This window comes from Chrysemys picta, chromosome 3 (assembly GCF_011386835.1).
Source record: "Chrysemys picta bellii isolate R12L10 chromosome 3, ASM1138683v2, whole genome shotgun sequence".
NCBI lineage: Eukaryota > Metazoa > Chordata > Testudines > Emydidae > Chrysemys > Chrysemys picta.
Window position 1 is genome coordinate 59,823,446 of NC_088793.1, and position 12,662 is coordinate 59,836,107.

At 43.2% G+C, this 12,662-nt stretch overlaps 1 protein-coding gene across 1 annotated transcript; it reads right to left on the reverse strand.

Annotated features, from left to right (window-relative positions):
- Positions 1-3,221: 3,221 nt before the first annotated feature.
- Positions 3,222-8,139, reverse strand: EEF1A1 (eukaryotic translation elongation factor 1 alpha 1). Its single transcript, XM_005301212.5, has 8 exons — positions 7,662-8,139; positions 6,662-6,851; positions 5,661-5,840; positions 5,270-5,566; positions 4,889-5,039; positions 4,371-4,627; positions 3,960-4,194; positions 3,222-3,623 (listed from the first exon to the last, which is right to left on the reverse strand). Exons 2-8 carry the CDS (start codon positions 6,803-6,805, stop codon positions 3,499-3,501), a joined length of 1,389 nt encoding a protein of 462 aa, XP_005301269.1. The 5' UTR covers positions 6,806-6,851; positions 7,662-8,139; the 3' UTR covers positions 3,222-3,498.
- Positions 8,140-12,662: the final 4,523 nt, after the last annotated feature.

A 12,662-nucleotide genomic window follows, 5' to 3' on the forward strand; every position in this document is an offset into this window, starting at 1 on the left:
CTCACCTATGGAATTTATTAGGTTGACTAAAGTAGTCTTTAAGCCCAAAATTTTGCTTATAAAATCTGAGATGCTTTTACATATGTTCTTAGATTTTTAAGTGTCCCTCACAGTAGTGTATTAGATCATAAAAACCAGAAAGCAAAACTAGCCTAGTTACACTGCCAAATCTGAAAGTACTCAAAAATAAAGTCCCAGCATAAATGGTGAAAAGTTAAACCGTAAATTGTTTTTAATAATCAAAGGTGGCATTTTAGCAACACAGGCAGAAGGGTCTACAGTTAGAGTTTGGAGAATTCAGACAATACAAAAATGTTACTAGGCTCTTGCCTTTTGACCTAAGATTGTTCTGAAGTTTCTCTCCCCACCCATACACAAAAAACCCCAAACAATTAACATTTAACCAACTTTGGGATTTATTTTTGCCAGTTTTTAGCTTGTCAGATCTTTTCTCATTCGAGTCTCTGGTCAGCTAGGTTTTAGGTCTGAATTCTCCTCCCTGCATTTCCCTCATGCTGCAGCATTCTTTCTATTTGAGGGAAATGACTTTTATTTCAGAATTTACAGATCATGTGAAAATAGCATCCAAAAAATAAATAAATAAAAGGTTCTACAGCAAGCATCCATCTTTCTGTCCTCCTCCTCTGCCAGTTGTTCATCAGCTAGCCACATTTAATCTGCCAGCAACTGCTACGCTACAAGCTAAATCTCTTGGCAGTCTTTTTGCCTCTAGAAACTTTTGATGTTGAATCACCTCCTTCCTACAAACTCATTTCCAAGCCACTAGAGAGCAAGGACTCAGTTTTTAAGGGCAAGGTTTGTAATGAAAAACTTAGCTTGGTGGAAACTAAGCTTTCAACATACAGAGAAAGGTGATCGGACAACAGAGTGACATATTATATCTGTACTTTGTCCTAAAGTGGTATCAATGCAAAAACCAGCAGCTACTCCCTAAAGGCTAGTTGCATATTCATATTATAAATTCATATCAAGATCTTCCCTCAGAAGTCTACCAAGACAAACTTTAAAGAGAGTACACTCGAGCTGTGGTGGTTTTACTAGGCTTTTCATTCTAATTGAACAGGACCCTATTTCTACCAGCATGGATATTTTTCTTTTATCAAATTAATTACAATTCCTAAAGTGTCATGGTTGGAGAACAATTCAGAAAAGTTTTATTTTAGCCAGAATTTGCACAGCATTATCTTTTTAAATATTGCAACAGCTTATGGGACATGTATACGCAATCTAGAATTTTACATGTGTTAAAATTATCTTTCAGCTATTAGCAATACATAAACCTAAGTCAACACTGAAAATTTAAACTTTCATTATTCCTTTTAAAATACTATCTTCCTGAAGGAGGAAGAAATAAAAGATTCCTCACCTCTGCAATGTATGTCAAAGGTCCCCCTCCCCACCACTAGTGAACTGGTTTATTGAATTAACAACTATGTGGAAACATAACTGAGGTTGGCCAGAAGGGATGGCTTAAAACAAAAAGGTATGAATAGTTTGGTATTATCCAGGAAATGTATCTTAAGGTATGTAACTAATTGTTTTTGTAACAATTTGATTAACTGAGGGATGGGTGTGGAAAATGAAGTCCGTACAGAAATACACTAGCCTTTCACTAGCTGCAGTGGGCCGTAAGTGAAGGGAAAAGGTATGTTGCAGATGAAAATACAGGTCTGACTACAAAGTTGGTGCTAATCTTTTAGCAATAACCACACCATGCAGCCAAAGTTTAATAATCTTTGCTACCTTGTTTGCAGAGGCTGTGGAAAGAATGTATGCGAAAGATTGATAGTAATTTTGCATCATTGTGCAACTGAAACCTTTTGATTAGCTTAAGTACTGAGTGATGCGTCTGCTTTACAGGTACTCTGGCCCCTGCCAAACTAATTGTAACTTGAATGTCGTTGCCAGTTTGACAAAGTGGGTATTCACCCACCAAAGCTTATGCTCCAATACCTCTGTTAGTTGTTAAGGTGTCACAGGACTCTTTGTTACCAGTTTGTATTTCATACAGAATTTTTTTTTTTGGGGGACTGGTAATGGATTATACAGCTACTAGTTAAAAGTTGTCATCACAGTGCTATCAGGAAAACTTTTAAACAGAACTGGGCCAGATTCAGACCTTATGTAAACAAGTCCATTGACATCAATGAAGTTCTTCCCCAGGTTTAAATTTGGTTTCTTTGGCATTCTAATATCCACTTCAAACAGACAGAAAATCAGTTCTCTCAAGCTTTGTTGAAGACTTCCAAGCCCCAGTAGGCCTAACCTTATTTAAGTATAGATGTACCTTCAACCATTTAAGTTTGTTACTTGGTTTAAAACTAAATACTAGTTCTATTCTCCAAATTTACTCATGAGTAAGATTTCGTAAGTAGTAGTTTTCAGTGCTTTTATGTCAAACCTCAGTATGTTAAGTGTAACTAACAAATAAAAAAGTTATTTGAATAGAGTTTGACTAGTGTCATCTGAGACGTGAAACAGGCTCATAGCTTTCAAAGCAACCTCCATGACAGTCTTTGGCTCTAGATTCCAAGTGTGCCAATCTATGGTACTAAAATTAAAAAATATTCTAGCAATTGGAATAGTATTTCTTGGAAATTCAACAATTAAACAGTTACTTAAATTTAAAATCTGTCATTTACACAGGTTTATTTCAGCAACAAAATTTAGATAAGTCTGAAAGCTGCAGTAAACTTAACTATGCGAGTCATCTGGAATACATTGAATTCAAACTATTAAGTAAATGCATGGGTGTACTGTTTACACACCTATCCATTTAAGTTATGGACAACTAGAAAACAAAGTGGAAATTGAGCTCAAGTGTGTGCAAGATGTCCCAACTAATCTAGCTGTACTTGACAAAGAAAACAAGTTTACCCTTTGAAGTTACTGTCCATCCCACCTTCCTCAGTTTAAAAAAAAAAGTCTTGGTTTACTGAATGCATTGTAGAATGCACCACTCTGCAATACACTGGACAAATTGGATGCAGTAATGTAACAGATCTTCAGTCAGTCAATGAGGAAGTGTTTAAGGACTTGTAAAATGGATACAAAATTTGAAGCTGAATCCCACTATACTGTTAAGGGACATTCAGCAGTTCACCTTTAACTCAAGCAAATATAAAATATTTGAATTTTACTCTAATAAATTGGATATAGCTTTCCTACAGAGTCAACATTAATCCAAAGAACACACAAACTTAGCATTAAACTTTGTTTTTAATGGTCTCAAATTTTGTGACAGATTTTTGGTCAAGTTGTTTCCATTAAAAAAATTTACTGGTTTAAAAACTAATAACTTAAACTGCCACGAAACAAATGGTCCACAAACATTCCTTTCCTTCTGAAGCTTTTACGATGCATTGTAATCATTAACCAGTCTTTTACTATTAAACTTAAATGGCCAATTGAGACAAACAGTTCTGAGACCGTTCTTCCACCGATTAAGACTGAGGTGGCAGCTGATGTACAGAATTTTCATTTAGCCTTCTGAGCCTTCTGGGCGGACTTTGTGACCTTGCCAGCTCCAGCAGCTTTCTTATCAACTGCCTTGATGACACCAACAGCAACAGTCTGTCTCATGTCACGCACAGCAAAACGACCTGGAAACAAAATGACAACATTTTATAATTTTGTATGGGAGTATACAGATTCAAACCCTGAATGAGGCAACCTCTGCACAGCACCACCACACAGGGTATGTCAGGAAGTAAAAATATAAAACTGAAACTGCAGGCATCTGAATGTAAAATGGAATTTGGCCTCCACCCATTTTAAAAGGGTTATGGAGCACTGGGCAAAATCTTATAGCAAGCTTAAAAGTTTCAATGACACCTCACAAAGTAAGTGGATGTCACCCATGAAACAACTAAGATTTCTAAAAGCATGGCACTAACATGCCATGAATTTACAAGTAGTTATTTTAGTGGACCACTTACCCAGAGGAGGGTAGTCCGAGAAGCTCTCAACACACATGGGTTTGCCTGGGACCATGTCAACGATGGCAGCATCTCCAGATTTCAGGAATTTAGGACCATCTTCCAATTTCTTACCAGAACGACGATCAATTTTCTCTTTCAGTTCAGCAAATTTGCAAGCAATGTGAGCAGTGTGGCAATCCAGCACAGGGGCATAACCAGCACTAATTTGGCCTGGGTGGTTCAGGATGATGACCTGTAAGGAAAAAACCAGTAACTTTTCAAGCATAACTGATGGTTATTTGTTGGGTTAAGCTGTTTAAAAAAACAGAGATGAACTTCAAAATATTCACTCCAAAAAAGATGACCAGCCAATATTTGCATCAATCCATAACCAAGTTTCAAAGATCTTCAAGTGATTCTGAAAAGTACCTGGGCAGTGAAGCCAGCAGCTTCCATTGGGGGGTCATTCTTGCTGTCACCAGCAACATTACCACGGCGAACATCTTTCACAGACACGTTCTTGACATTGAAGCCAACATTGTCACCAGGCAGAGCTTCACTCAAAGCCTCATGATGCATCTCAACAGATTTTACTTCAGTTGTTACATTGACAGGGGCAAATGTTACCACCATGCCTGGCTTCAGGATGCCAGTTTCCACACGACCAACTGGAACAGTACCAATACCTGAAAAGAAAAAAGAAGAAAAAAAGAACTCTAGGATGTTTACTCCTTTCAATTTAACTATGGTCTTATACAAACAGGTAGGACACTTCACAAAAACACATTCTCCCGCTAAAGAATAAAAAGAAACATTCTGGCAAGTGTTGCAATTTCTGCTTTTTAAAGAGATAGTGACAGCCTATCAATCTGACAGATTGTTGTATTTTAAAAAAGCTTACTACTGGAGGAAAAGTTACATAACTATTCTTCACACAAAATACTTACCACCAATTTTGTAGACATCTTGCAGAGGTAAACGCAGTGGCTTGTCAGTTGGACGAGTTGGTGGCAGTATACTATCCAAAGCTTCTAGCAGGGTAGTTCCACTGGCATTGCCATCCTTACGGGTAACCTTCCATCCCTTAAACCAGGGCATCTAACAAAAAGCAGCACAAATGTAACTTGTATTTAGAAATACTGGAATGTAGAAATAGGAAGGACAAATACATTTAATCCTTGATAGCTTTAGGTAATTTGTGAAACATGATCTTGATCAGAGTTTTAAACAGATATAAACTCCATTCAAATGCATTGTTTCTTAACCCTGACAATTCACCCTGGCTGTCCCTCCAACTTAATTCTAATATACAAGGTAAACAAACTTACATTAGAGCTAGGCTCCAACATATTGTCTCCGTTCCAACCAGAAATTGGTACAAAAGCTACAGTGTCTGGATTGTAGCCAATTTTCTTAATGTAAGTGCTGACTTCTTTGACAATTTCTTCGTATCTCTTCTGGCTGTACGGTGGCTCAGTGGAATCCATCTTGTTCACACCAACAATCAGCTGTTTTACACCCAGTGTGTAGGCCAGAAGGGCATGTTCACGAGTCTGCCCATTCTTGGAGATACCAGCTTCAAACTCACCAACACCAGCAGCAACAATAAGGACAGCACAGTCAGCCTTTGGGGAAAAAGATAAGTTATATTATTTGTGGTCTATGCAAAAAAATCAGAAAATACTAAAACCCTCAACTGAATTCATAGTGTTTACATACTTGGGAGGTGCCAGTAATCATGTTTTTGATGAAATCTCTGTGTCCAGGAGCATCAATGATGGTGACATAGTACTTGCTTGTTTCAAATTTCCACAAAGAAATATCAATTGTGATACCACGCTCACGCTCAGCCTTCAGCTTGTCCAAAACCCAGGCATATTTGAAGGAACCTTTGCCCATCTACAAAAAGAAGTGTAACATTAATTGGCTTTCTAAATGACAGTTTAAAACAATTTGTATGCAGTGAACAGAGAAAATTTCTAATATAGTACAAGGCATCTTTTGCAGCTAGTTTTCTGTAATGCCAATACAGCTTTGTCTTAAACACACTTGGCACAACTGGTGAGAGATTCCATCTCTTTTCTCAGTTATTTAACCTATGACACTTTAGCCTTCAGTCTGTTAATTATAGACAACCGATCTTTTGAAGTTAGACCTTGCAAAGACAAGCCCTCATATCAAGTGTCCACTGCAAGTTCTTGTTTTCATACCACTGTAATCTCTTCTACATTTAGAGTATGTGCTATTCACCCACAGACTATTTCTATAGCTAGTATAATGTTGTCACTCAATGCATCTTTTGAGATGCAGTCTCTTCTACTACATAGAAACGAAAGTACACCAATGAACATATGGAGCAGGCACATGCAGTAACAAATGTTTTTCAACGGGATATAGGAAGAGCCATGTATTCCTCTACCTTTAGAGAAAAAGACTGAATGCAGCAGTTGCTTACACAGAACTGTTTAGCATTGCCTGTCTGATTGAACACCCAGCCTGAAGCTGGGAACTCTGAAAATTCCTGCTGTTGCTGAAGTCACTGGATAAATCAGGTATTATTTTCTCCCTGTCCTGACAGATGGGTGTAGAGCTACTGTCTGCAGAGTAGTTGAAAAGCGCTGCTTAAGTAACGAGCATGGTGCTATTTCACCAACCCAGGCTGCTCTCAGAGCCTCCATTTTGCATTTAACAGGCTACTGGGCTAATTAAATCTTCGGTACCTCCGCAGCTTCCTTCTCGAACTTCTCGATGGTCCTCTTGTCGATGCCCCCGCACTTGTAGATGAGGTGCCCGGTGGTGGTGGACTTGCCGGAGTCGACATGGCCGATGACGACGATGTTGATGTGGGTTTTCTCCTTGCCCATGATGGGTGGCTCGCGGCGTCCGGCTCTTTCGGTACAAAATCAACACCTACGGAGGAGGAAAAGTGTCAGGGATGATCCCGGGCCAGAGCCTCGCTAACGGGGGGCGGCGCCCGGCCTAGGGCGGGGCGGCCTCGAGGCCGTGAGTAGGCCCGGGCGGTACTCTAGGGCCACGGCTCCGCCCACCGCGGGGGGGCTCCACACGCGAGAAGCGCTGCCCCCCCCCCCCGCCGGCTCAGTCCCCCGAGCTGGCCGCGGGCTCGAGGCGCTGCCATGCGGCCGGGGCGCGCAGAGCCGGGGCCAGGCCCGGACGGCGGGGCGCGGCTCCTTTGTGTAGCTAACACTCCGCCCGGCCGCCGCGTCCTCCATTTTGTGGAGCTCGCGGAGGAGGGGAGGGAAAGGAAGCGGCCATCTTCGCTGAGCGGGCGGCGGGGAATGGGAGCGGCCCCTACTCCCCACCCAACCCTTCCCGCGCCGCTGGCCGTCCCGCACCACCAGGCCGGGGGGAGAGAATCCCCCCAGAGTGGCGATGGGGATTCCAGGGCCCCGCATGTAGCGGCCACTCCCCTCCCTGGGGCCCAGACCCCGCAAACAAGGAGTAGCGCGGGGGACACGTCGCCATTTTGTGGGGTCCTCTTTCCCCCTCCCCCACCCACGGGGGGCCGCGGGGCGCGTTCCCCCTCCCCCCCCCGCGCGTCCCTTCGCCATCACCAGCCCCGGACCCCCGCACGCACCGCAGCTTCCCCGCGCGGGCCCGCACTCAGCCACCCTTACCCTCGGGCCCGACTGTTCCAGCCACATGGGCCCGGCCCGGCCTGCCCCTCCCCCACCAGGCCTGCGCCACGCGGCCACCGCTTACCTGCAAGGCGTCGGCAAACCCGTTGCGAAAAAGACCGACAACGTGAGCCGCTGCGCTTATATATCCTGCGCGGGGGCGGGGCGTGCGGGACACGTCACCGCCCCAGCGTTCCACTCGCTCCTCCCCGCCGCTCCCACCGCCCCTAGCGTCGGGCCCGGCAGGGAGCGGGGACAAAGTGCTGTGCTCGCCCCGAAACGGGGGGCGGTGCTGCTCGTCACAGCCCCGCTACCGGCCGCAGGAGGGGCAATCCCTGCGCTGCACCGCTGCGTCTCCCTTCGGGGAGTTTGGTGACGGCCCCGCCTGCCCAGAGGCCGGACTCCGGCCTTCGCCTGAATCGCGGCAGAGCCTCCCCACCCGCTCGGCGCTGAGCGTGGCTCACTCGCTCCACCCCCGGCCGCCGGGGGCAGCGGTAGAGTCACCGCCGGGCGGCGAGACCTAGAGCTCTCTGCCCCTCCCATCCGCTCCCCATACACTGCCCCTTGCCCATCCCCCACACCCTTCCCCTCCCCCATACAGCTGCACACTCTATGTACCCCCCCCCGCTCCATGTACCTGTCCCTCCCCCTACAGTCAGCCCCCCAGCCGCCCTGCATCTCTTCCATACAGCCACATAGCTGCCCATCCCCCATACAGCCACACACCCTCATCCCAGACCGTCCCTCACATACAGTCAGCCAGGCCCTGGGCACTCTGCCTCTCCCCCATCCATCCCTCCTCCTGCCTCCACCCCACACTCTTCCTCAACAAGCCTGCCTCTTTCTCACACCACACAAACTCATGGACCCTTTTCCTTTCAGGAGCTCAGTCCTCTTGTCTAAGCACCATAGATGCTGGCTTTCCCCTTAAAATGTTCTCTATTTCTCCCACCCAGCATGTGTATGTACAACCTACCCCTCATTTCCCACCTTCCTTAAGTTCCCACCTACTGCCCCATCCCCCCAAACTGCCCTATGCCCTTAGCTACTCACACAGCCGACCCCCATCCCACACATAATTCCTGGTCCCTATTGATCCTGTTACTTCCTCCCATGTTTTCAAATCATCTCCACCACCACCTGTGCCACTCTATCATTCTTTCTTTACACATCTGATGCAAACACCATATGCCTTTAGCCCCCCCATGCACCTGTGTGCACACACCTTCTTCTCCCCCACAAGCTCACACAAACTGCCTTTGACATCCCAAGTGCTCAGGGAGCAGGAGGTGAATTTTTGGTATCTGTAAGCCAATGCCAGCTCTTGCCCTGCTGTTTGGCCCACAGAGAGTAACCCTCAGTCTAATCCAGGCACACACACTTCAGTTACTGGTAACTGTTTTTGTCCCCAGTCATTCATTGTAGCTGTGCTATCAGAGTGTTACTCATTTGGAAGACAGTGAACAACTTGGTTTAAATGACAGGTTTCAGAGTAGCAGCCGTGTTAGTCTGTATCCGCAAAAAGAACAGGAGTACTTGTGGCACCTTAGAGACTAACACATTTATTAGAGCATAAGCTTTTGTGGACTACAGCCGAAGAAGTGGGCTGTAGTCCACGAAAGCTTATGCTCTAATAAATGTGTTAGTCGCTAAGGTGCCACAAGTACTCCTGTTCTTTTTGGTTTAAATGGGCTATCTTGAGTTTAAAGTGTGATTCTCTTCTGAAAAGCATTTCTGTAAAAGGAGAAACAAGGTGGGTGAGGTAATTTTATTTTATTGGACCAACTTCTATTGGTGAAAGAGAGACAAGCTTTCAAGCTTACACACACTTACCAACAGAAGTTGGTCCAATAAGAGATATTACCTCTTCTCTCTACTATCTTGGGTCCAACATGGCTACCATGCATCCGAAGAAGTGGGTATTCACCCACGAAAGCTCATGCTCCTATACGTCTGTTAGTCTATAAGGTGCCACAGGACTCTGCTGCTTTTACAGATCCAGACTAACACGGCTACGCCTTTGATACATGGCTACCACAACATTTCTATAAAAAGGACATCTTAAGGTTCCATGTTAATTGTCTCTCTATCAAATGCGCCTACTGTAGGGCTTGTCAACATTTGAAAATTAATTTGTATTAATAGAAGGTGTAAATTTAAAACCCAATTTCTGAGTAAAATCATGCTTGCACACGCTTACTCCAGAATACATGTGTCTTGTTTCTGGTTAGTGCATGAATTGAGCTAAACTAGAATTTCAGAAATTCAAGTGTCCGCATGTGGAATTACTCTTTCAAAATATCAGAGGGGTAGCCGTGTTAGTCTGGATCTGTAAAAAGCAACAGAGAGTCCTTTGGCACCTTTAAGGCTAACAGATGTATTGGAGCATAAGCTTTCGTGGGTGAATGCCCACTTCGTCGGATGCAATTTCAAAATAGTAATTTCTGAACAACTCCATGTGTAGACAAGCTCTTACAAATGAAGAGATTTTTTTCTTATCAGTCTCCCCTCATTCAGAGTCAAGCTGGGCTTTTCTCATGCATCACCATCAGTAATAAGATTCTGTAGAGAACATTATACTCTGTGGTGCTGCATCCATGTCATTCTCTTCAGTGGGGTTCCACAGGTGGAATTTAATTGGAACTTAGCTGGACCCTATATATAATATCAAGAGAACTGTTTACTAACTCTCTCTTAGCTATCAAGGCATTTATACAACTTTACCAGGGTATCTGAGCACCTAGATGTTACAAATTTGCAGTGCTACTTGGAGCAAAGATTTAATTTGCTCACTAAAATGAACAGATGTGACTGAATACTCATCAGGTCTGCTCCCCATGTTTAATGTAGGGTCATTTTTATATACCCACACTTTAGATTGGAATTTGGCTCTAATATGGTTGTGAAAGCTGTTCAAGAGTGTTCTTATTACCCCAGGGAATCAGACGATACACTTCACAGTATATGGAATTCTGAGACTGATGTACATTGCATTATAATTAGGATTCCCTGACTACAAAAGTAAAGCAGATTAGAAATTAGCAGAGCACATGTTGAAATAAAGGTGCAGCTTCAATACTATACACAACCCTAATAAGCCTCATGTCACTGAGGACAGTCAACAAATGGATAGTTAAGGTTTTGGGTAATCACAGGAATTTTCCATGTACTTACAGATATTAAAAGACATGACCATATTTTGGATGATAGATTTTTAGATGATTGACTTGCATGGTATATGTACAGGAGTATATTTGAATAATTATGGTTTAATTTAATAAAACTGAGGTGTGTAACATTGGATTATCCCACATTCAAGAGTATGCAGTCATTTGAACTGAATTTGTGATCACTGAGATTATGACCAGTGTATATATTTCAGGGTCTGTTATACTAAAACTCTGCATTTAATTAGTTTGGAAACACACTATTCAACACTCACAATGTTGGTGCTGTGCTTAGTTGTGCTTGGAATGATCACAATGCATGGATCTGCAGAAGATTGCTCATGTCCACACTACAAGATAATTTTCTAAACAAACCTGGGGAAGGGGGTAAAACAACTAGGCTTTCTCCATACTTGTCTTTGTTTTTCCTTAAGATTTCCCATGGTTGTCACCATCAGTTCAGTTCCACAAGAGCTTGAAACTGCAAGAGCGCTAGCATAAACAGCTGCTGGCTTTTTAACTACAGGCATCTAGACAGTCTCCAAGTGGGGCTAGATGACATGGTGGTAAAAAATGCCATTGGCATTACACTAGAGTTCCTCCCATTACTACTGCCGGTGGAAATTCTACAAAAAAAAAAAAAAAAAACGTAGGCCAAGATTTTTCAAAAATGAGTTTTAAAGTCCATAGTTAGGCACCCAAATAAGTGACCTAATTTTCAAAATTAGTCAGCACCGGGTAGTCCCACATAGTGTTGGCAAAAATAATTAAGTTTCAAGAAAGCCTACCCAACTTATTTCCACACAAGCCAAATAATAGACAATATTTTCTGAATACTCTCAACCATCAGTCTGGAGATGAAACACACTCACAAAGGCCTCTCACACTATTCAACACTCACATTGGCTGGGAACGGTGAACCATGGCTACAGGGAGCTGCGGGCAGCTGTGCAAATGTAAACAAACTGGCGGCCTGCCACCAGATTACCCTGATGGGCTGCAGGTTGCCCACCATTGGTCTAAAATGTAAGAAATCACATTTACAAAACTATGGACTAATACTATATTCTATTTACAGGTCAAAATTTATCTTGGCCAAGAGAACTATTGAATGCATTGATAACCCTGACAAATTAGTTCTCAAATTATGTCAACTGGGAGGTGTAAAACAGCTCCCAAAAGAGGATATTGCTAGGGATAAAACCTTCATGTTTTACATGGATTGAATTATTTTCTGGCCTATTCACTTGAGTAATCTGAGTAAGAAATCAGAAGGAATATAAGAAATTTTAGGAATATTTCAAAATTCATATAAATGAAAGAGAGGGAAATTCAGTTTCAACAGAAGCTACTTAAAAGGGTGTGATAAGGAGGAAGGAGAAAACTTGTTCATTTTAGCCTCTAAGGATAGAACAAGAAGCAGTAGGCTTAAACTGCAGCAAGGGAGGTTTAGGTTGGACATTAGGAAAAAGTTCCTAACTGTTAGGGTGGTTAAACACTGGAATAAATTGCCTATGGAGGTTGTGGAATCTCCATCTCTGGAAAGATTTAAGAGTAGGTTAGATAAATGTCTATCAGGGATGGTCTAGACAGTATTTGGTCCTGCCATGAGGGCAGGGGACTGGACTCGATGACCTCTTTAGGTCCCTTCCAGTCCTAGAGTCTATGAATCTATGAAAGCAACAACAAATATTTTTCTATTTGTCACTTTTAAAGGTGCCCTGCAAATGAGGGGGAGGGGGGAAGCTTGTGCCCTATTTCCTTCTTCATGCTGTACAGAGAAGGCCTTGAAGTGTTACGGTCTCTGTGTGTGGTGCACACACAAATATACATATATGTACACACAGTCTAAATACCCTAGTCACGGTGAGAAAGCTTTCACTTGACGTCCAATACTCACACTGCAGCCTTCCAGGACT

Excerpts from the sequence above, each read along its gene's own strand:
- EEF1A1 (XM_005301212.5), bottom strand. The coding sequence starts at position 6,805 with ATGGGCAAGGAGAAAACCCACATCAACATCGTCGTCATCGGCCATGTC. Across the intron at positions 4,628-4,888 it reads AGATGTCTACAAAATTGGTG|GTATTGGTACTGTTCCAGTT; the intron begins GTAAGTATTTTG and ends TTTTCTTTTCAG. Across the intron at positions 3,624-3,959 it reads CTCGGACTACCCTCCTCTGG|GTCGTTTTGCTGTGCGTGAC; the intron begins GTAAGTGGTCCA and ends TTTTGTTTCCAG.